The sequence below is a fragment of the Oncorhynchus keta genome, chromosome 27 (genome assembly GCF_023373465.1).
Source record: "Oncorhynchus keta strain PuntledgeMale-10-30-2019 chromosome 27, Oket_V2, whole genome shotgun sequence".
Taxonomy (NCBI): domain Eukaryota; kingdom Metazoa; phylum Chordata; class Actinopteri; order Salmoniformes; family Salmonidae; genus Oncorhynchus; species Oncorhynchus keta.
In genome coordinates this window covers 2,670,592-2,695,219 of record NC_068447.1, presented here as the reverse complement: position 1 = coordinate 2,695,219, position 24,628 = coordinate 2,670,592, and the positions used below count along the sequence as shown (strand labels likewise).

At 44.5% G+C, this 24,628-nt stretch overlaps 1 protein-coding gene and 1 long non-coding RNA gene across 3 annotated transcripts; one reads left to right on the top strand and one right to left on the bottom strand.

Annotated features, from left to right (window-relative positions):
* Positions 1 to 3,622: 3,622 nt before the first annotated feature.
* LOC118377519 (transcription elongation factor A protein 2-like) lies at positions 3,623 to 22,189 on the bottom strand. 2 transcript variants are annotated; one of them, XM_052481265.1, is made up of 10 exons: positions 21,723 to 22,189; positions 20,882 to 20,944; positions 16,949 to 17,054; positions 15,980 to 16,076; positions 10,620 to 10,768; positions 10,310 to 10,366; positions 9,970 to 10,163; positions 8,932 to 9,078; positions 6,195 to 6,266; positions 3,623 to 4,998 (listed from the first exon to the last, which is right to left on the bottom strand). In XM_052481265.1, exons 1-10 carry the CDS (start codon positions 21,789 to 21,791, stop codon positions 4,990 to 4,992), a joined length of 963 nt encoding a protein of 320 aa, XP_052337225.1. In that variant the 5' UTR covers positions 21,792 to 22,189; the 3' UTR covers positions 3,623 to 4,989. The 2 variants fall into 2 exon arrangements, with proteins under 2 accessions (XP_052337225.1, XP_052337226.1); XM_052481266.1 differs by having other exon boundaries at positions 10,009 to 10,163; positions 21,723 to 22,185.
* LOC127912349 (uncharacterized) lies at positions 6,744 to 8,230 on the top strand. Its single transcript, XR_008081973.1, has 3 exons — positions 6,744 to 6,807; positions 6,872 to 6,935; positions 8,142 to 8,230. It is a non-coding gene; the product is annotated as an uncharacterized LOC127912349 (long non-coding RNA).
* Positions 22,190 to 24,628: the final 2,439 nt, after the last annotated feature.

Here is a 24,628-nt window from a genome sequence, read left to right as displayed (position 1 = left end):
GCAGCATATACTAAGATACAGTAGATAATACAATATGAGATGAGTAATGCAAGATATGTAAACATTATTAAAGTGACTAGTGTTCCATTTATTAAAGTGGCCAGTGATTTAAAGTCTGTATGTTGTCAGCAGCCTCTATGTGTTAGTGATGGCTGTTTAACAGTCTGATGGCCTTGAGATAGAAGCTGTTTTTCAGTCTCTCGGTCCCAGCTTTGATGCACCTGTACTGACCTCGCCTTCTGGATGATAGCGGGGTGAACAGGCAGTGGCTCGGGTGGTTGTTGTCCTTGATTATCTTTATGGCCTTCCTGTGACATCAGATGGTGTAGATGACCTGGAGGGCAGGTAGTTTGCTCCTGCTCCTTGAACACTGTTTCCCCATGCTTTGTTCAATGAACCATGAACAATTAATGAACATGCACCTGTGGAACGGTCTTTAAGACACTAACAGCTGACAGACGGAAGGCAATTAAGGTCACAGTTATGAAAACGTAGGGCACTAAAGAGGCCTTTCTACTGACTCTGAAAAACACAAAAAGAAAGATGCCCGGGGTCCCTGCTCATCTGCGTGTCTTGGGCATGCTGCAAGGAGGCATGAGGACAGCGGATGTGGCCAGGGCAATAAATTGCAATGTCCGTACTGTGAGATGCATAACAACTGCCCAAGTTACACCAGGAACACATAATCCCTCCATCAGTACTCAGACTGTCCGCAAGAGGCTGAGAGAGGCTGGATTGAGGGCTTGTAGCCCTGTTGCAAGGCAGGTCCTCACCAGACACCACTGGCAACAACGTCACCTATGGGCACAAACCCACCGTCGCCGGATCAGACAGGACTGGCAAAGAGTGATGGTCTGGGGCGGTGTGTCACAGCATCATCGGACTGAGCTTGTTGTCATTGCAGACAATCTCAACGCTGTGCGTTACAGGGAAGACATCCTCCTCCCTCATGTGGTACCCTTCCTGCAGACTCAAATACCAACAACAGTGTGTGAAAACCTTGTGAAGACTTACAGAAAACGTTTGACCTCTGTCATTGCCAACAAAGGGTACATAACAAAGTACTGAGAAACTTTTGTTATTGACCAAATACTTATTTTCCACCATAATTTGCAAATAAATTCATAAAAAATCCTACAATGTGACTTTCTGGATTTTTTCTCTCTCATTTTGTCTGTCATAGTTGAAGTGTACCTGTGATGAAAATTATAGGCCTCTCTCATCTTTTTAAGTGGGAGAACTTGCACAATGGGTGGCTGATCTGATCCCACTCTGCATTCACAGGTATGGAAATAACCTGCTAGTGTTGAAATAAGCAGAGCTCCACAGACACCACAGAGCTCCACAAACACCACAGAGCTCCAGACACCACAGAGCTCCACAAACACCACAGAGCTCCAGACACCACAGAGCTCCACAAACACCACAGAGCTCCAGACACCACAGAGCTCCACAAACACCACAGAGCTCCACAAACACCACAGAGCTTCACAAACACCACAGAGCTTCACAAACACCACAGAGCTTCACAAACACCACAGAGCTTCACAAACACCACTGAGCTCCACAAACACCACAGAGCTCCACAAACACCACAGAGCTCCACAGACATCAGAGCTCCACAAACACCACAGAGCTCCACAGACACAGAGCTCCACAAACACCACAGAGCTCCACAGACATCAGAGATCCACAGACACCACAGAGCTTCACAAACACCACAGAGCTCCACAGACACAGAGCTCCACAAACACCACAGAGCTCCACAGACACCAGCAGAGCTCACACACAGAGCTCAGACACCACAGAGCAGGACACCACAGAGCTCCAGACACCACAGAGCTCCACAAACACCGAGCTCCACAACTGCACATTGTAGCAAAACAAAGAGTGAAAGATCCACAGACACCACAGAGCTTTCTTATTGGACAGAGTCTACAGACACAGAGCCACAGACTCCCAGACAACACAGAGCTTCACCATCTCCACAGACACAGAGCTGGTCAAACACCACAGGCTTCACAGACATCAGTGAACCCAGAGCTTCAAACACCACAGAGCTTCACAAACATCGAGAACCCGGCTCCACAAACACCACGGGCTCCACATCACCACAGAGAACCCGAGCTCCACAGGCTCCACAAACACCACAGAGCTCCAACACCACAGAGCTCCACAGACACCAGCATCACATCTTGAACCCGGAATCGGTTCATTACTGCACATCAAAACAAATGTGCAAAGTGAACCCGGACAAGTCTAGATATTAGGCCACCTTTTTCATCGTGAACCAGTCGGTTTCTACATCGTGAACCCGGGTCGGTTTCCTACATCGTGAACCCGGGTCGGTTTCCTACATCGTGAACCCGGGTCCGTTTCCTACATCTTGAACCCGGGTCGGTTTCCTACATCGTGAACCCGGGTCCGTTTCCTACATCTTGAACCCGGGTCGATTTCCTACATCGTGAACCCGGGTCGGTTTCCTACATCGTGAACCCGGGTCGGTTTCCTACATCGTGAACCCGGGTCGATTTCCTACATCATGAACCCGGGTCGGTTTCCTACATCTTGAACCCGGGTCTCGGCTGAGGAGAGATGGCTCTGTACCGTTACATTACGGTAAGGACTACCTCATCATGATCTCTACAGCATTTAGTCATTTATAGATGTCCATTACAGTTAGTTTTCATCAATGATGAGGTCAACAGAAGACTTTTAGGAGAACCTAGTAAGTGTCATGGAACGGAGCTGAGAAGTAAGCGTAGCCTAGTGGTTAGAGTGTAGAGGCGGCAGGGTAGCCTAGTGGTTAGAGCGTTGGACTAGTAACCGGAAGGTTGCGAGTTCAAACCCCCGAGCTGACAAGGTACAAATCTGTCGTTCTGCCCCTGAACAAGGCAGTTAAACCCACTGTTCCCAGGCCGTCATTGAAAATAAGAATGTGTTCTTAACTGACTTGCCTGTTTTTTTACCTTTATTTTACTAGGCAAGTCAGTTAAGAACAAATTCTTATTTTCAATGACGGCCGAGGAACTGTGGGTTAACTGCCTGTTCAGGGGCAGAACAACAGATTTCGTACCTTGTCAGCTCGGGGATTTGAACTTGCAACCTTTCGGTTACTAGTCCAATGCTCTAACCACTAGGCTACCCTGCCGCTTAAATAAAGGTAAAATAAATAAGGCAGGTGTATTGGCTAGCGGTTTGTTCCTCTTTGTGGGTTTTCTTCTTCTCCTCCACAGCAAACTTTCAGTTGATCCAGTGGGACGTGATGGGAAATGTACATACACTTTTGGAAAGTATCTCTCTAGTCCTCCCAAATAGTTTACATGGAGGGTGTGTTCTCAGCCATTAAGAAGTCAAATGAAATTGCCCCCCCCCACAGAAAACATTGTCATGACGATAGAACTTTAAAATGAGTCTTTCACCTGTTGTGCATAAGGGGGGGGTGTGTTCAGCAGGACAAGTTGTAGAACAAACATGTTTTACAACAAGGAACAACAAGGAATCATAGTCTGCTCTATTCATGACATCTGTATTTGTAACATTAAAAACAATGGTTGGCTAGTGAACTGATCGTGTTGATAAGCCCAGTGCTAACGAGAACTCACCACGACCCCTCCCCCAGTCTCTTTCCACACTCCTTACATCCGTTTTTAATTCAAATTTTACACAAGTTACCATTGGGAGGACAAAATGTTGACAATACAAAATAAATCACTTGCATGACAAAACTTTTCAAACCAGTCGATAGTTTGTCAGGAGGCTCTTTTACTCCAGTAGTCTGAACTACAGTTTATAATTGTTTTAACAGAAAGGAGAGGAAAAAGTAGCAAACTCTATTTGGATATCAGGCTCCTTCTCTAGTACTCCGCTAACCTTTTAGTAAAGGTCAAGCAGAGAAGGAAAAGAGGAGAAACTGTCCTCCTCAAACCTTTCTCATTCTATCATCTTCTAGCAGATCCTCCTGTTTCTCTCATTTGTTTATGGAAGAACCAAAACAGAACTAAGAATCTGTGTATTTTATTCATACAGTACCAGTCAAAAAAAATGGAACACTCCTACTTCTCATTCAAGGGTTTTTAACCAAATTAACAAGGCACACCTGTTAATTGAAATGCATTCCAGGTGAGTAGCTCATGAAGCTGGTTGAGAGAATGCCAAGAGTGTGCAAAAGCTGTCATCAAGGCAACGGGTGGCTACTTTGAAGAATAAAAAAAAATAAAAAAAACTATTTTGATTCATTTTGAACACTTTATTTTTTTTTGGTTACTACATGATTCCATATTCGTCAATTTCAGAGTTTTGAGTGGTACTGAATATGTAAGAGTGTAGATTCAGAATACAGTGAAACAACGGTGTGTTCTATATACAGCAATTATGTATCCAAATGTTACCCCATTCCCTTTATAGTGCACTACAGGGAATAGGGTGGCATTTGGGACTTATGCTAAGAGTGTATACACACACTCAATACAGCAAGTGTATAAAACTAACAGTAAAATGATCATTTGTGGCACAGAGGGGCAAAGAAAGTCACCCCCCCCCAAAAAAAAAATTAAGATATTTTTTTTATTTTTTAGTAAGAGAGAGCTTCAACTAATGAACAGCAAACCAAAATGTTGTTTTAAGAGCAAGTGTCCAACTTCGGCCTGGTCCCAGAACAGTTTGTGCTCTTGCCAACCTGTTGTTGTCAAACCAAACATGACATTCCATAAGAGGTTGAGGCAAGTGAACAGAACCAGAAAAGGCACCCAGGGCTAGTGTGATTTAATATATATTTAAAAAAAAAAAGGATATTAAATCAAAAATGGCAAAAATATTTTCTACAGATTTATGAGTTAAATGTAAAAAAAAAAATCAAATAAAGTATTAAAAAAAGAATTTAAAAAAGCACAAAAAAAAAACAGTCTGCAGTTGTAACAAAATTTAGGTCCAGGTTTATTTCTTCATCCAGGTCAGCTCTTCTACTAGCAAATCCAGAATATCTTCTCCTCAACAGAACTGGGGAGGAGGGAGACAAGGTGGTAAAGATTTTACTTGCAATGATCATGGCATGTGGTTGATTTACTTTAGTTCAATACACTGATTGCAAGTCACTCCGAGTAAAGAGTGTCTGTTAAAACAACTAAAATACATAACAACAAACGTGTCTGGTAGGTGTGTTGAATTATATTGCATGTGAGAGAATGTATAACATCATTGGAAGAAGTCGGCATGGTTACCACCACAGTAGCACCAGTAAAGTCAGCAGTGCTTGACAATGTCTGCTGCCATCTTGTGGTGACACCGTGGTACTGCAGGAGTACTGAGCAGCCAAGCCATAAAAAGCACCATGTTCCCTTACCTTCTTCTAGCCCGTATTTACATCTCACAACCAAGTCAGGGTTAGGAAACCTCTGATCAGGCAAACCACTGGTCTCTACCCTTATAAACATGGCTGTAGATCTGACAGGACTGGACAAGTGGGAAGCACTATGGTGCAATTCTCCACCTCACCAAATCAAAAAGGTGAACCAGCATACTACTTACACCGTTCAAATAATTTAAGATCTACAGAAGTACATAGAAGCTGCTAGGGAGCGGGGCCCACCCAAGCTGCTAGGGAGCGGGGCCCACCCAAGCTGCTAGGGAGCGGGGCCCACCCAAGCTGCTAGGGAGCGGGGCCCACCCAAGCTGCTAGGGAGCGGGGCCCACCCAAGCTGCTAGGGAGCGGGGCCCACCCAAGCTGCTAGGGAGCGGGGCCCACCCAAGCTGCTAGGGAGCGGGGCCCACCCAAGCTGCTAGGGAGCGGGGCCCACCCAAGTTACTATGGCGCGGGCCCACCCATACTAGGGAGGGTGGCATCAAACCTGAGCTCGCGGTAGTCTAATACAGTTGCTAACTATTTTCTTTGATATTCAAATGAAGCATAGATAAAAACGAATTATCGCAGGACAGTGATCTGGGTACACAACCTAAGTACATAGAATTATCCCAGGAATGTACCAGACAGTGATCTGGGTACACAACCTAAGTACATAGAATTATCCCAGGAATGTACCAGACAGTGATCTGGGTACACAACCTAAGTACATAGAATTATCCCAGGAATGTACCAGACAGTGATCTGGGTACACAACCTAAGTACATAGAATTATCCCAGGAATGTACCAGACAGTGATCTGGGTACACAACCTAAGTACATAGTACAAACCTACCTTCCAGCGGTTTCCACAGCCGTTGCACAGTACAAAGGTGGTCATGGGCTCATCAGCACTGCGCGTCTGCACCTACAACACACAGGGAGAGACAGCATGTACAGTTGAAGTCAGAAGTTTACATACACCTTGGCCAAATACATTTAAACTCAGTTTTTCACAATTACTGACATTTAATCCTAGTAAAAATTCCCTGTCTTAGGTCAGATCGAATCACCACCTGTGTAGAGGTCCAGTTCACTATGTCAGTACCTGTGTGTAGGTGCAGTTCACTATGTCAGTACCTGTGTGTAGGTGCAGTTCACTATGTCAGTACCTGTGTGTAGGTGTAGTTCACTATGTCAGTACCTGTGTGTAGGTGCAGTTCACTATATCGGTACCTGTGTGTAGGTGCAGTTCACTATGTCAGTACCTGTGTGTAGGTGCAGTTCACTATGTCAGTACCTGTGTGTAGGTGCAGTTCACCATGTCAGTACCTGTGTGTAGGTGCAGTTCACCATGTCAGTACCTGTGTGTAGGTGCAGTTCACCATGTCAGTACCTGTGTTAGGTCCAGTTCACTATGTCGGTACCTGTGTGTAGGTGCAGTTCACTATGTCAGTACCTGTGTGTAGGTCCAGTTCACTATGTCGGTACCTGTGTGTAGGTCCAGTTCACTATGTCGGTACCTGTGTGTAGGTCCAGTTCACTATGTCAGTACCTGTGTGTAGGTGCAGTTCACTATGTCAGTACCTGTGTGTAGGTCCAGTTCACTATGTCGGTACCTGTGTGTAGGTGCAGTTCACCATGTCAGTACCTGTGTGTAGGTGCAGTTCACCATGTCAGTACCTGTGTGTAGGTGCAGTTCACCATGTCAGTACCTGTGTGTAGGTCCAGTTCACTATGTACGGACCTGTTAGGTGCAGTTCACTATGTCAGTACCTGTGTGTAGGTCAGTTCACTATGTCGGTACCTGTGTGTAGGTCCAGTTCACTATGTCGGTACCTGTGTGTAGGTCAGTTCACTATGTCAGTACCTGTGTGTAGGTGCAGTTCACTATGTCAGTACCTGTGTGTAGGTCCAGTTCACTATGTCGGTACCTGTGTGTAGGTCCAGTTCACTATGTCGGTACCTGTGTGTAGGTGCAGTTCACTATGTCAGTACCTGTGTGTAGGTCCAGTTCACTATGTCGGTACCTGTGTGTAGTTCCAGTTCACTATGTCGGTACCTGTGTGTAGGTGCAGTTCACTATGTCAGTACCTGTGTGTAGGTGCAGTTCACTATGTCAGTACCTGTGTGTAGGTCAGTTCACTATGTCAGTACCTGTGTGTAGGTCCAGTTCACTATGTCAGTACCTGTGTGTAGGTGCAGTTCACTATGTCAGTACCTGTGTGTAGGTGCAGTTCACTATGTCAGTACCTGTGTGTAGTTCAGTTCACTATGTCAGTACCTGTGTGTAGGTCCAGTTCACTATGTCAGTACCTGTGTGTAGGTCCAGTTCACTATGTCAGTACCTGTGTGGTGCAGTTCACTATGTCAGTACCTGTGTGTAGGTGCAGTTCACTATGTCAGTACCTGTGTGTAGGTGCAGTTCACTATGTCAGTACCTGTGTGTAGGTGCAGTTCACTATGTCAGTACCTGTGTGTAGGTGCAGTTCACTATGTCAGTACCTGTGTGTAGGTGCAGTTCACTATGTCAGTACCTGTGTGTAGGTGCAGTTCACTATGTCAGTACCTGTGTGTAGGTGCAGTTCACTATGTCAGTACCTGTGTGTAGGTGCAGTTCACTATGTCAGTACCTGTGTGTAGGTGCAGTTCACTATGTCAGTACCTGTGTGTAGGTCCAGTTCACTATGTCAGTACCTGTGTGTAGGTCCAGTTCACTATGTCGGTACCTGTGTGTAGGTCCAGTTCACTATGTCAGTACCTGTGTGTAGGTGCAGTTCACCATGTCAGTACCTGTGTGTAGGTGCAGTTCACCATGTCAGTACCTGTGTGTAGGTGCAGTTCACCATGTCAGTACCTGTGTGTAGGTCCAGTTCACTATGTCGGTACCTGTGTGTAGGTGCAGTTCACTATGTCAGTACCTGTGTGTAGGTCCAGTTCACTATGTCAGTACCTGTGTGTAGGTCCAGTTCACTATGTCAGCCACCTGTGTGTAGGTCCAGTTCACTATGTCAGTACCTGTGTGTAGGTGCAGTTCACTATGTCAGTACCTGTGTGTAGGTCCAGTTCACTATGTCGGTACCTGTGTGTAGGTCCAGTTCACTATGTCGGTACCTGTGTGTAGGTGCAGTTCACTATGTCAGTACCTGTGTGTAGGTCCAGTTCACTATGTCGGTACCTGTGTGTAGTTCCAGTTCACTATGTCGGTACCTGTGTGTAGGTGCAGTTCACTATGTCAGTACCTGTGTGTAGGTCCAGTTCACTATGTCAGTACCTGTGTGTAGGTCAGTTCACTATGTCAGTACCTGTGTGTAGGTCCAGTTCACTATGTCAGTACCTGTGTGTAGGTGCAGTTCACTATGTCAGTACCTGTGTGTAGGTGCAGTTCACCATGTCAGTACCTGTGTGTAGGTGCAGTTCACTATGTCAGTACCTGTGTGTAGGTGCAGTTCACTATGTCAGTACCTGTGTGTAGGTGCAGTTCACCATGTCAGTACCTGTGTGTAGGTGCAGTTCACTATGTCAGTACCTGTGTGTAGGTGCAGTTCACTATGTCAGTACCTGTGTGTAGGTGCAGTTCACTATGTCGGTACCTGTGTGTAGGTGCAGTTCTTGCCCCTGCATTTGCCACATTGAAACATGTCCGTCTCGGTCCCGCCCACTTTAGACAGCTGGTGCTCTCTGATGGCGTCCTTGGTCAAAGCCTTCCTCATCTCTTTCAGCTCCGCGCTCGCCATCTCCTGATTGGTACACAGAGAGTTGTCAGATGTGAAGCACAAACATGCTATTTTTTTAACCTTGGGACATATTTCAACTGTATGGAGTTCACGGTCCAAACATGAACCCCCCCCCATCGTACCTCAGCAGCCATGGTAGCGATGCCTCCCCCCTATCGTTCCTCAGCAGCCATACTAGCGATGCCCCCCTCCATCGTACCTCAGCAGCCATGCTAGCGATGCCCCCCTCCATCGTACCTCAGCAGCCATGCTAGCGATGCCCCCCCCTCCATCGTACCTCAGCAGCCATGCTAGCGATCGCCCCGTACCTCGCCCCCCCCGTACCTCAGCAGCCATGTTAGCGATGCCTCCCCATCCATCGTACCTCAGCAGCCATGCTAGCGATGCCCCTCCCCCCTCATACCTCAGCAGCCATGCCCCTCCCCCCCCATACCTCAGCAGCCATGCTAGCGACCCCCCCCCTCGTACCTCAGCAGCCATGCTAGCGATCCCCCCCGTACCTCAGCAGCCATGCTAGCGATGCCCCCCGTACCTCAGCAGCCATACTAGCGATCCCCCCCCCCCATCGTACCTCAGCAGCCATGCTAGCGATGCCCCCGCTCGTACCTCAGCAGCCATGCTAGCGATGCCCCCCATGCCGTGCCTCAGCAGCCATGCTAGCGATGCCCCCCCGCAGCCGTGCCTCAGCAGCCATGCTAGCGATGCCCCCGTACCTCAGCAGCCATGCTAGCGATACCCCCCTCTTACCTCAGCAGCCATGCTAGTGATACGCCCCCATACCTCAGCCTCAGCCCATGCTAGCGATGCCCCCCCCTCCTCAGCAGCCATGCTAGCGATGCCCCTCCCCCCTCGTACCTCAGCAGCCATGCTAGCGATGCCCCCCCCCCCCCGTACCTCAGCAGCCATGCTAGCGATACGCCACCCCCCCCGTACCTCAGCAGCCATGCTAGCGATACGGTCAGCAGAGATGTTTCCAGCGAGGACGTTGCGTCGGAGGTCCGGGTTCTTCTGGTCCTTCAGGTTAGAGATACGGCTCCTCAGTCTGGACTTGTACTTCTGGTCTGTCGACTTAAACTCCTGGTAGATACGTGAAGCAGGGAGAGTGAAGGAGAACGACGCTGCGCACACACACACACACACCTATAAAGATAATCCAGAAACCTTGATTACCACACGTCTGTCTGGTCCCCATCAGCAGACACAGACGGCGACAAGCGGACCGGCGAAAGGATATAGTCCTCAATCTGAGCAGCCAAGTTGTCCGTGTCTGCTCCAATGGTCTTGTGGTCATCTGACATACGAAAACAGAGTGGTCATTCGTTTAAAAAAAAAAAAAAAAATGTAAACTAAAATTACACATCCAAATAATGTACTTTAAAAAAAAAAAAAAATGTCCCTCCAGCCACCCCATATCTTAGATCCCTCCTTGTGATTGGGCTCCGTCTCACCCAGAGATGTATAATACTAGAGTTGCTGAAGTCATCAACCTATACAGCTGTAGAATGTGCCGATAATGGCGGCCATCTTTGTAGGGTCTGTCTCACCGTCGGTCTGCAGGGCAGCCACCAGCAGCTCTCGGCACTTGGTGCGTACGCTGTCAGTGGTGACGGGGGCTTGGGGGAAGGAGGTGAACTTTGGAGAGGTGGGGGTCGTAGGGGTGGTGGGGGTCGTAGGGGGCTCAGGCAGTTTCTTGCTGGGGTAGACGAGAAGAAAAATGTATGAATGGGTGTCGGAGCTGTGTGCTAGTTGTTTAAAAACAGACAGATCGGTACCTTCAGCTTGTCAACACTACTATTACACCCCCCCCCCCCTCCTAGCTACTGTTGCATCAACATGTTTTTGACCAGTTTAGAATACAGGGTTAGTCCAAGCGGTTTTCACTTTTACATAAAAATAAGAAAATTATGGGGTGGATTAGATATTATATTGCAGATAGCTTCCATCAACGTAAAAGGTCTGCATCATTTCCAATCTATATCTATATCCACACACACACATATATATATATATACACATACATATATATACACACACATATATATATACACACATATACATACACATATATATACACACATATATATTTTTTTTTTTTGTGGGGGGTTAAATATATGTATATATACATAAATATATTTTTTAAATATTTTTAATATATTTTCCCTGCAAACCCTAACTTATTCCCACCAGCTCTTTGTTAAGTGTTGCAGTCATTTCAGTCGTTGTAGTAGCTGACGTGTATAGTGTTGAGTCATCAGTATACAGAGACACACTGGATTTAGTCATTAGTGTTGTTAGTTAAGATTTTAAAAACGGGCCTAGACAGCTGCCCTGGGGGGAATAATGACAATTACAACAATACTATAACACAAAATATAATAAAATCTATTTAGTCTCAAATAAATAATGAAACATGCTCAATTTGGTTTAAATAATGCAAAAGTGAAAGTAAAAGAAAGTAAAAGTGTAAAAAGTGTAAAAGGAGAAAGTAAAAGTGCAATATGTGCCACGTAAAAAAGCTAATATTTATGTTCCTTGCTCAGAACAAATGAAAGCTGGTGGTTCAATATTCCCAGTTCTTCAATTTTCCCCAGTTAACCTCTTAAGTAGACCCCCTACTTCTTAGAACATTCTGTTAAAAATCGCGCAACATTTCAGCGCCCTGCTACTCATGCCAGGAATATAGTATATGCATATGATTCGTATGTGTGGATAGAAAACACTCAGACGTTTATAAAACTGGTTAAATCACGGCTGTGACTATAACAGAACGTGCGTTTCATCGAAAAGCGCAGGAAAATCTGATCACTGAAAATGGGAAAATATATCCATGCGCCACTTGAACCCATTGTTGAATGTGAACCACATTAAATGGGGCAGAGGTTGCAATACCTACAGCTTCCACACGATGTCAACAGTCTTGTCATTTGCCTAGGATTTGTTTCTTGGTCAAACGGACACGAGGCAGCGCATTTCTTCCGGTCTCCGACCGGATATTTTGGTTGAGATTTACCCGGACATTATTTCCAGACGTACAGCTATAAAATATACATCGCCTCGTGATCAATTTGATCGCTTATTAACGTTTACTAATACCTAAAGTTTCATTACAAAAGTATTTCGAAGTGTTTTGTGAAAGTTTATCGTCAACTTTTTTAATTTAAAAAAATGACGTTACGTCCTTGATCACACAGTCTTCATAGATCGATATCTAGGCTATATATGGACCGATTTAATCTGAAAAAAAAGACCCAATAGTGATTATGGGACATCTAGGAGTGCCAACAAAGAAGATGGTCAAAGGTAATGAATGTTTTATATTTTATTTGTGCGTTTTGTGTAGCGCCGACTATGCTAATTATTTTGTTTACGTCCCCTGCGGGTCTTTTGAGGTGTTACATGCCATCAGATAATAGCTTCCCATGCTTTCGCCGAAAAGCATTTTAAAAATCTGACTTGTTGGCTGGATTCACAACGAGTGTAGCTTTAATTCAGTACCCTGAATGTGTATTTTAATGAACGTTTGAGTTTTAACGAGTGCTTTTAGCATTTAGCGTAGCGCATTTGCATTTCCAGATGTCTAGATGGGACGCCTGCGTGTCGGGTAGGAGTAAGGGGTTAAGAAGTTTTAGTTTGTAGTTATTATAGGAATTATGACGTGTCGACTATCTCTATACCATTTGTATTTCATATACCTTTGACTATTGGATGTTCTAATACACTAACTTGTTGATGCTACCCATCCCGGCAGCGGGATTAATTGTCATCAGCAACCGCTGAAAAGCATAGCGCCACAGTCAAATAATATTACTAAAAAATATTCATGAAATCACGAGTGCAATATAGGAAAACACAGCTTAGCCTTTTGTTAATCCACCCGTCTCAGATTTTGAAATTATGCTTTACAACGAAAGCAATCCAAGCGTTTGTGTAAGTTTATCGATAGCATAGCATTATGTACATTAAGCATTAAGTAGCTAGGCCAGGAAAATCAGAAAAAGCTTTGATGATCTTCGAATGTTTTCACTCACGAGACTCCCAGGTACACAACAAATGTTCCTTTTGTTCCATAAAGATGTATTTTTATACCCAAAATACAGACGTTTGTCGCGTTATGTTCAGAAATCCACAGGAAAGAGCGGTCACGACAAGAGGTATATTATAAATATTCCAAATATCCAACATGTCGACAAACGTTTTTTTATAATCAATCTTCATGTTTTTAAAATATATATTCGATAATATAATCAACAGAGTGTGTAGGTTTTTCAGTAACAGCGAGAGGAACATTGGCGGCTTTACTCAGTTGTGCGCAAACTCACTCTGAGAGCCCCCACCTATCCACTTACGCAATGTGATCCTTCACGCTCATTTTTCAAAATAAAAGCCTGAAACTATGTCTAAAGACTTGACAGCTTAGGGAAGCCATAGAAAAATGAATCTGGTTGATATCCCTTTAAATGGAGGATAGGCATGCATAGGAACACAGAGGTTTCAAAGCAAGAGGCACTTCCTGACTGGATTTTCCTCAGGCTTTCACCTGCAATATCAGTTCTGTTATACTCACAGACAATATTTTTACAGTTTTGGAAACTTTAGAGTGTTTTCTATCCTAATCTGACAATTATATGCATATTCTAGTTTCTGGGGCTGAGAAATAGGCAGTTTAAAATTGGTACGTTTTTTTTAGACAGAAACGAAAGTACTGCCCCTGACAAGCAAAAGGTTAACTTCTTGGTGACTGGGGGGCAGCAATATTGAGTAGCTTGGATGAATAAGGTGCCCAGAGTAAACTGCCTGCTACTCTGTCCCAGATGCTAATATATGTATATTATTCATGGTATTGGATAGAGAACACTCAGAAGTTTCTAAAACTGTTTAAATTATGTATGCGAGTATAATAGAACTCATATGGCAGGCGAAAACCTGGAGAAAAATCCAACCAGGAAGTGGGAAATCTAAGGTTTGTAGTTTTTCAACTCTTGGCCATTCCAATATACAGTGTAAATGGGGTCATATTGCACTTCCTAAGGCTTCCACTAGATGTCAGTCTTTAGAACTTTGTTTCAGGCTTCTACTATGAAGGGGTTAGCTCTCGTTCCATTGCTATTCTACAATGGAATTCTCCGGTTGGAACATTATTGAACATTTATGATAAAAACATCCTAAAGATTGATTCTATACTTAGTTTGACAAGATTCTACGACCTGTAATATAACTTTTTCAAACTTTTCGTCTGACGTTCGGCTGGACCGGCGTTTGGATTTGTTTACCAACCGCTATAACAAAAGAAGCTATTTGGACATAAATGAACTTTATCGAACAATCAAACATTTATTGTGGAACTGGGATTCCTGGGAGTGCATTCTGATGAAGATCAAAGGTAAGTGAATATTTATAATGCTATTTCTGACTATTGTTGACTACACAATAAGGCGGATATCGCTTTGGCTGCTTTGTTGTCTGAGCGCTGTACTCAGATTATTGCATGGTTTGCTTTTTCCGTTTACATTTTTTTTTTTATCTGACACAGCGGTCACATTAAGGAGAAGTATATCTCCAATTCCATGTATAACTTGTATTTTATTCAACATTTATGAGTATTTCTGTAAATTGATGTGGCTCTCTGCAATATCACCGCATGTTTTAGAACTACTGAACGTAGCACGCCAATGTAAAATTAGTTTATATAAATTTGCACTTTATTGAACAAAACATACATGCATTGTATAACATGAAGTCATATGAGTGTCATCTGATGAAGATCTTCAAAGGTTAGTGATTCATTCTCTCTCTATTTTAATTACGGGTTTTCTGTTTTGAATTTGGTGCCCTGCAATTTCACTGTCTGTTGTCGTGGTGGGACGCTAGCAGAGGTTTATATGGTCAAAATCGGAAACTATAATTGAGAGAAAAAAACGTATTCTTTCAGTGAAATATGGATTTGTTCCGAATTTTATTGAACGGGTGGCAACCCTAAGTCTAAATAATGCTGTAACCTTCAATGTTCTCATAATTATGTAAAGTTCTGGCTAATTAGTTCACAACGAGCCAGGCAGCACAAAACTGTTGCATATACCCTGACTCTGCGTGCAATGAATGCAAGAGAAGTGACGCAATTTCCCTAGTTAATATTGACTGCTAACATTAATTTATTTTAATTAAATATGCAGGTTTAAAAAATATATATACACTTCTGTACACTGATTTTAAGAAAGGCATTGATGTTTATGGTTAGGTACGTTCATGCAACGATTGTGCTTTTGAAAAAGCAACAGGAAATAGAAATCGAGTGGGATACCTCTGCGCCCACAGGGGCTAACCGCGGCACGGGCTGTTTGTGGAAAACCCTGCCAGTTTGATACGGATCACTACCAGCTAGGCTAGTAGCTAGCTTAGAAAACCAACTTCAAACGTTTTAATCTGGCAGGATCCCGTGAGATAGTAGAGGTCACAGTAACTCAGGCTAACCGCGTTGCGGGATCCAAATTGAAACGTACATAAAAAAAAAATCTAACTTTGCAAGGAAACGCCGTCACAACTTGGCCAAAAAACAAACTGAGGTCCCTCGTTCAGCGTTCAACATATGTTACGCTTTGATGGAGAGATGTAGCCCTTGTGCTCATCTGTCAAGTCATATTTGATGTGTGAGTGAGTGAGTGAGTGAGTGAGTGAGTGAGTGAGTGAGTGAGTGAGTGAGTGAGTGAAAACCATGTCTTTTGGGCTCAAGATAGATTACGCATCACCCAAGACTAGTTCATTGAACTGCCTCTGCTACATGGACTACACATTAGCCTGCTGAGCTAAACACTTGGGCATTAGTTCAGGGAGCTCACACAAGTCTTCAGAGGTCAGACAAGGTTATTCACTGAACCACCTCTGGTATAGGGCTGACACGACGTCTCACCTCTGGTCGCTGGATCCAGGACTGTCCTTGGACGTTGATGACCTCAGCGGAGAGCCCTCCCTCCTCTTCTCCTCCGCAGCCTTTCCCTCAGCACCATCTGTAGAGAGAACATATAAGCGGTATGAACAAGACAGCGGTACGAGGCAGAGCTGCAGGTCAGACAAGACAGCGGTACGAGGCAGAGCTGCAGGTCAGACAAGACAGCGGTACGAGGCAGAGCTGCAGGTCAGACAAGACAGCGGTACGAGGCAGAGCTGCAGGTCAAACAAGACAGCTGTACGAGGCAGAGCTGCAGGTCAGACAAGACAGCGGTACGAGGCAGAGCTGCAGGTCAGACAAGACAGCGGTACGAGGCAGAGCTGCAGGTCAGACAAGACAGCGGTACGAGGCAGAGCTCCAGGTCAGATAAGACAGCGGTACGAGGCAGAGCTGCAGGTCAGACAAGACAGCGGTACGAGGCAGAGCTGCAGGTCAGACAAGACAGCTGTACGAGGCAGAGCTGCAGGTCAGACAAGACAGCGGTACGAGGCAGAGCTGCAGGTCAGACAAGACAGCGGTACGAGGCAGAGCTGCAGGTCAGACAAGACAGCGGTACGAAGCAGAGCTGCAGGTCAGACAAGACAGCGGTACGAGGCAGAGCTCCAGGTCAGATAAGACAGCGGTACGAGGCAGAGCTGCAGGTCAGACAAGACAGCGGTACGAGGCAGAGCTGCAGGTCAGACAAGACAGCGGTACGAGGCAGAGCTGCAGGTCAGACAAGACAGCGGTACTAGGCAGAGCTGCAGGTCAGACAAGACAGCGGTACGAGGCAGAGCTGCATGTCAGACAAGACAGCGGTACGAGGCAGAGCTGCAGGTCAGACAAGACAGCGGTACTAGGCAGAGCTGCAGGTCAGACAAGACAGCGGTACGAGGCAGAGCTGCAGGTCAGACAAGACAGCGGTATGAGGCAGACCTGTAGCAGACATACCCAGTAGTTTCTTCCAGGACTTGATGAGTGACTTGGCCAGAGTCTGGACCTCTTCCTCTGAACTCTGCTTCCTCACCGCGTTCACCGACATGCCGATCCTGGTGGACTAACAGACAGCATATTAGCTTTAATCATTACGTTCAGCGATTGTTTGGGAAGTTATATCTCATTTACTGCATTTTCACATTACATATTAAAAAACAATTTGGAAAACAAACAAAAAAATAATACAATAAATACTTTTTTTTTTAAAGACCCCAACCATTAATGATCACCATCGGGTTTACAGGGCCGTGGAACGCCCATTAATGATCACCATCGGGTTTACAGGGCCGTGGAACGCCCATTAATGATCACCATCGGGTTTACAGGGCCGTGGAACGCCCATTAATGATCACTATCGGGTTTAAAGGGCCGTGGAACGCCCATTAATGATCACTATCGGGTTTACAGGGCAGTGGAACGCCCATTAAATGATCACTATCGGGTTTACAGGGCCGTGGAACGCCCATTAATGATCACTATCGGGTTTACAGGGCCGCGGAATGCCCATTAATGATCACTATCGGGTTTACAGGGCCGCGGAACGCCCATTAATGATCACTATCGGGTTTAGAGGGCCGTGGAACGCCCATTAATGATCACTATCGGGTTTACAGGGCTGTGGAACGCCCATTAATGATCACTATCGGGTTTACAGGGCTGTGGAACGCCCATTAATGATCACTATGGCTGCGGAACGCCCATTAATGATCACTATCGGGTTTACAGGGCTGCGGAACGCCCATTAATGATCACTATCGGGTTTACAGGGCTGCGGAACGCCCATTAATGATCACTATCGGGTTTACAGGGCCGTGGAACGCCCATTAATGATCACTATCGGGTTTACAGTGCCGTGGAACGCCCATTAATGATCACTATCGGGTTTACAGGGCCGTGGAACGCCCATTAATGATCACTATCGGGTCTACAGTGCCGTGGAACGCCCATTAATGATCACTATGGGGTTTACAGGGCTGTGGAATGCCCATTAATGATCACTATCGGGTTTAAAGGGCTGTGGAACGCCCATTAATGATCACTATCGGGTTTACAGGGCTGTGGAACGCCCATTAATGATCACTATGGCTGTGGAACGCCCATTAATGATCACTATCGGGTTTAAAGGGCTGTGGAACGCCCATTAATGATCACTATCGGGTTTAAAGGGCTGTGGAACGCCCATTAATGATCACTATCGGGTTTACAGTGCTGTGTGAAATAGATGTATAATTATTATAGATATTATTAAACACTACCAAGTCACAACAAGGCCAACTTCAAACGCTGACATTCATAGGCGGAGAGCGAATTCAGTTTTTGGGAAGCACTTTTTTTCCACAATAAAATTGCTGCTTTAAAAAATTAAAATACGGGTTGTATCTAGTTTCAAGTTTCATTAGTCGTATGGAATAAGCACGTTATACATCGTCCAATCAAAATGCTTAGTCGTACCGGATAAGCACATTACACATCGTCCAATCAAAATGCTTAGCCGTACGGGATAAGCACGTTATACATCGTCCAATCAAAATGCTTAGCCGTACGGGATAAGCACGTTATACATCGCCCAATGAAATGCTTCCTTGCAGGTTCCTTCTGGACAATGCTAAGAAAATTAATTCTACTGACACATTTACTTTTCTTATATTATTTCTTATTGTTGCATCAGTATAATAAAGGAAGGTACAATTTATAGCCTAATATTTACACATGTTTTAGGGAAGGTGGGGATGAGGAGGGGGGGGCAGTGTATAAACTGATCAGTATAATAAGAGTCTGGTAGCAGCAGTTGTGATGTGAGTGTGTGTGTGGGTGGATGGATATGTGCCAAGTTGTGGGAGGGATTTTTTTATTTTTTATTTATCAAAGCAGGTGTTCAGTCCAGTTCAAGTGTTCAGCAGTCTGATGATTTGAAGACAGAGACGGTCTCTGAGCCCGTTGGTATCGGACCAACAAATTAGTAGCCTGCTGACCCTGACAAACAGAGATCAATGAAAACCACCTCGTCTTAAATGCAACCCTCTAATTTATGGAAAAAGGGGATGCAAATTGTACAATATGATATCCATCTAACCTGGAGGAGGAAATGACTTCCCCAACAACAACATATATATATAAATATATATACACAACACACACACACATATATATTTCCAGTGATCCAAAAACACTGAATATGTTCACTCACCAGGGATATTTATTTATTTGACCTTTATTTAACTAGGCAAGTCAGTTAAGAACAAATTCTTATTTTCAATGACGGCCTGGGAACAGTGGGTTAACTGCCTCGGTCAGGGACAGAACGACAGATTTGTACCTTGTCAGCTCGGGGGAGTTGAACTTGCAACCTTTTGGTTAACTAGCCCAACGCTCTAACCACTAGGCTACCCTGCCGCCTCTACACTCTAACCACTAGGCTACCCTGTCGCCTCTACACTCTAACCACTAGGCTACCCTGTCGCCTCTACACTCTAACCACTAGGCTACCCTGTCGCCTCTACACTCTAACCACTAGGCTACCCTGTCGCCTCTACACTCTAACCACTAGGCTACCCTGTCGCCTCTACACTCTAACCACTAGGCTACCCTGTCGCCTCTACACTCTAACCACTAGGCTACCCTGTCGCCTCTACACTCTAACCACTAGGCTACCCTGTCGCCTCTACACTCTAACCACTAGGCTACCTGTCGCCTCTACACTCTAACCACTAGGCTACCTGTCGCCTCTACACTCTAACCACTAGGCTACCCTATCGCCTCTACACTCTAACCACTAGGCTACCCTGTCGCCTCTACACTCTAACCACTAGGCTACCCTATCGCCTCTACACTCTAACCACTAGGCTACCCTGTCGCCTCTACACTCTAACCACTAGGCTACCCTGTCGCCTCTACACTCTAACCACTAGGCTACCCTGTCGCCTCTACACTCTAACCACTAGGCTACCCTGTCGCCTCTACACTCTAACCACTAGGCTACCCTGTCGCCTCTACACTCTAACCACTAGGCTACCCTGTCGCCTCTACACTCTAACCACTAGGCTACCCTGTCGCCTCTACACTCTAACCACTACGCTACCCTGTCGCCCCCGATATGGCCGATGCTCTCAGCTGGTGTCAATTCAGAGTTGAACATTAAAGAGAGATCGACTAGTCTTTTCTTCATCTTCTCAGCAATAGCCGTTTGCGTTTTTATTTATCTTTTTGACTGTTTTTCCTATGGTTGTATTTTGGAAAACAGGACTAGACCTGTTGAACTGCTTTTCACCGACAGCAGCAACTCAATCAGTAGGCTATTTGCAACTCACTGCTCAAATTTCACACTTAAATCAATCCACAGATTTAAAATTTAAAATAAAGAATAGTCAATGGTCTTCTGTGGCCAAATCATTCTCTCCGGTGTGGTATTTACAACTATTTTATTTCTGTATAGGCCTATACAGGGCAATTATATAGTTTCTTTTGGCACATTTAATTACATTTTCTGCGGAGGAAGCTTATTTTCCCCCTTGCCCATTGGATGCGCCGCCTATACCGACACCGACGAGCTCAGACGCCGACATCAAGTTCAAAGCAAAAACGGCCTAAAACGGCCGACCCGGGAAAAGCAAACTGCCTTCCAAACATCACGCCGCATGGTCCTAAAGCCAGCCTATGTTAAGTGAACAGCCATTGCATTTTATTTATTTTTTTTAAAGGGGAGGGTTGGAATAACTGAATGTACTTTTTTTTGTAGCCTACTTTACATCTCGAGCTGTGGTCTGACCCGCCCCAACTGACAACGATCCTGGACTGACACATTGTATAGACATTATAATTGTAGAAACTATGGTCAATACTATACTATTTTCCTCAGGTGGTACAGACAGAGAGGCCTACAGGGTCTACCTGTAGAGTCTCCAGAGACATCTTCATGCTCTTCAGTTCCCTCAGCAGATATATGGCACCATCCTGTGAAGAAAGGAGACGTCTAAAATTATTGACACCTGTTGATGTGAATGGATGCTGTATACAAATCTATTTTTAGTTACCAAACATCATGCATGTGTTAATTATTCCAACAAAATAATAGTGGGCTAGAATCTAGATGATAAGACACGTCAAAACTGGATTGTGTTGGCCTATGGTGATATGGGAAAGAATGTGGGGCACAGCAGAGGCCTTAATGGTCAATTGTAATGGCTGGTCACCCGTGTGGCATATGGATTTAGGGAGTTTTATCTCCAGGTTAAATATTTCGGTTCCGCCTCCGGGCAAGGGTCAACAGAAGAGGTGGAAATGTCGACAAAATGTAATTATCTACGCTGAAGTTGAACCTACACAGATCTCAAAACGATCCCAGTTGATAAACCTGAGTAACCATGCTTGGACTTAACTAGGAGAACGGAGGGGAGGAACCAGCTTTTCGATGGCGTGGACACCCGTTCATAACAAAAACACAGCGTGAATGCAACAATGTTTCAATGTGTTGCCATTACAACCTGCGCTGACACATAAAGTAGTAGTGAAGGGCAACAATTCACTTTTCACGTCAAGTCGACAGCGCAGTCAACCAAGTTATTATTATTATTTGTTGTTGTTTGTTTTAAAGTGCAGAACCCCTGAAAAACAAATAGCCAACATTTCTGTAGCTTGCCAGAATGTTCGATGTCTACAAAGAGGCATCACACGAACACCACTGCTCTGCCAAGCCTACCTGACTTCTGCCACCGAGCAAACTCAAACTTACCGTGTTTTTCTTGTGCACCATTTTGTCCAGCGTTTTAGCAATGCGTTCGACCTCCTGCTCTTTCGCCATTTTGACTTGTATTTGTTTTTTTTGCAGCTGCTCTTCTCTCACCGCTACGGATGAACCTCCATTTATGTTGAAAAACCTCGTCTCTTTCCCTTCCCCTACTGTGTCCCCAACGCATCCACTTCTTTCCCTTACGGCGCAAGTGTGGCTTTGCTTTTTCTGTTAAAAGGCGAGAGAGGTTGGGATTTGTAGTTTGTGGACTACAGAAAATCTGCTGTTTGACGCTTGTTAATTTCTCGAATCTTTCACCCAACCTCACCAAATGCTGTCCAAACGTGTGCAAACATCTGTCTAATCGCGTTATATTAGTTGGATAGTTGTGATTTGTTTTTAATAAACAGCATGAAACTGTAATCCGTTGAACTCACCTCCCTGACCTCGATAAATAACACCTTTCATCAGCCAGTAGGTGTCGCTGTTTCCATTCTTTTGGGGTTTAACTAGAGGCGGGCCAACCTTAAAATAGTAGGTTGAAAAAAGAAACGTCTAGTGGATTATTTTCCAACGACATTAAGTAGTACAGTATGAAGATAGACTGAAACGGATTTTCCAATAATACAAATAAATCGCCGATCGCGCTTGTAGATGACGTCATTGTGACGTTGGATAGCTAAACACCTCATCCGGTATAACTGCGCATGTGCATGCCGTCAAATCAAAGGCATTCATTCCTTCGATATAAAGTAGTTTTTTTTTCATGAATATAAAAACGTGTCAATTTTGTTACTTTCACGAGGTCTGAGTAATACAATGTTTAAATTCGTATGATATTGGCTCGAATCTAGGTTGTGCCTTTAGATGTAAGAAGGAAAAAAAATCTACTTAATAAAAGAATAATCTTTTCACTTGTCTCATTGACTGGTTTGGCAATATTGCCTCTGGATTTCAAAACTCTGCCATTTCTTTCTTTTTGGGGGGGCCTGGCGAGAGGAAAAAAACTGTCGAGGGAGGTTATCATCTGCACTGTTCATCCAATCCTGTAAACGTGCAAAAATAGATCAAATGGAGTTTCGCCAGGCTTCGCCTCTTCCTCTCTGATGTCACCTTTGTTAACCCAGAGAGGAAGAGGCGAAGCGAGAGGATTTACTCCGTCCAAAATTTTGTCCGAGTGAGACAAGCCCGTTTGTTTGTAAGGAGGTCTATGAGAGAGTGTCGCAATACGTCAGGCTTATGTGATCAAATATAAGTTTTGTAATGTTTAGGCTGTTACAAATGTAATATATAATATATAAGTGGATGAACGCGGTATTCCGGCAACTTTGAGAAAAACGATTTAGTTGTGGTTTTTGTGCACATATACTGCCCTCTCATTGGCTAGAATGGCATTCTCGCATTCCTTCAATCATTGAGGACGTGTATTTCCATTGTCAATCAGTATATCTTGTAAATATAATAAATCATCTGTGGTTAACGTCCGAAAGTGTAAGAGGCGTCATTGTCTCTTTCAATTTCCCCTGAAAACCGGATGTACATTTTATAGATTATATTGACCATATTCTCTAGTGGCCGTTTTAACAATGAAAAGAAATGTCTTCAAAAATGGAAGACAGCAGAGAGGAGATCAGGTGGGACCATTCTAGCCAATGAGAGGGCAGATATGGGTGTGGGGCGCAACGGTGTCCACTAGTTACCACAGCCACAAAGTCGCTCTATAGCTTTAAAAAAAATCATGAACATAAACATGGTTTTTAGTCTTAATTTCAGGTTATTATTAGGCATACAGTTAGCAGTGTGATTAAGGCTAAATGTATATTTATATAAATTGTAGGAAAGGGGGGTGGGGGGTTGACTTTGTGGCTGTGGTAACTAGGGACGATCAGGCACAACTCCCGAAAAAAATGTTTTTTTTCTCAAAGTTACCGAGATGTCACGTGTCCTAATTATAACAGTACACTCAATCATTACAGCACTTATATTCATTACAGCACTTAGACACGTCAAATAATCCACACGTTGAAAATAAGTCATTACAGGCATTGTTAACCAATTTCGACACTCATGACCTCCATATCAAAACTTCTTTAAAAAAGAATAGAAAAAACGTTCAGTGCATCAGCTGGTACAACGCTTCCAGTGTGAAGTACAGATTGAGGTTTCGCTCACCTAATATAAACTCAGCAAAAAAAGAAACCTCCCCTTTTTCAGGACCCTGTCTTTCAAAGATCATTCGTAAAAATCCAAATAACTTCACAGATCTTCATTGTAAAGGGTTTAAACACTGTTTCCCATGCTTGTTCAATAAACCATAAACAATTAATGTACATGCACCTGTGGAACGGTCTTTAAGACACTAACAGCTTACAGACGGTAGGCAATTAAGGTCACAGTTATGAAAAATTAGGACACTGAAGAGGCCTTTCTACTGACTCTGAAAAACACCAAAAGAAAGATGCCCGGGGTCCCTGCTCATCTGCGTGAACGTGCCTTAGGCATGCTGCAAGGAGGCATGAGGACTGCAGATGTGGCCAGAGAAATAAATTGCAATGTCCGTACAGTGATACGCCTAAGACAGCACTACAGGGAGACAGGATGGACAGCTGATCGTCCTCGCAGTGGCAGACCATATGTAACAACACCTGCACAGGATCGGTACAGCTGAACAGCACACCTGCGGGACAGGTACAGGATGGCAACAACAACTGCCCGGGTTACACCAGGAACACACAATCCCTCCATCAGTGGTCAGACTGTCTGCAATAGGCTGAGAGAGGCTGGACTGAGTGCTTGTAGACCTGTTGTAAGGCAGGTCCTCACCAGACATCACCGGCAACAATGTTGCCTATGGGCACAAATCAACCGCCGAAGGACCAGACAGGACTGGCAAAACGTGCTCTTCACTG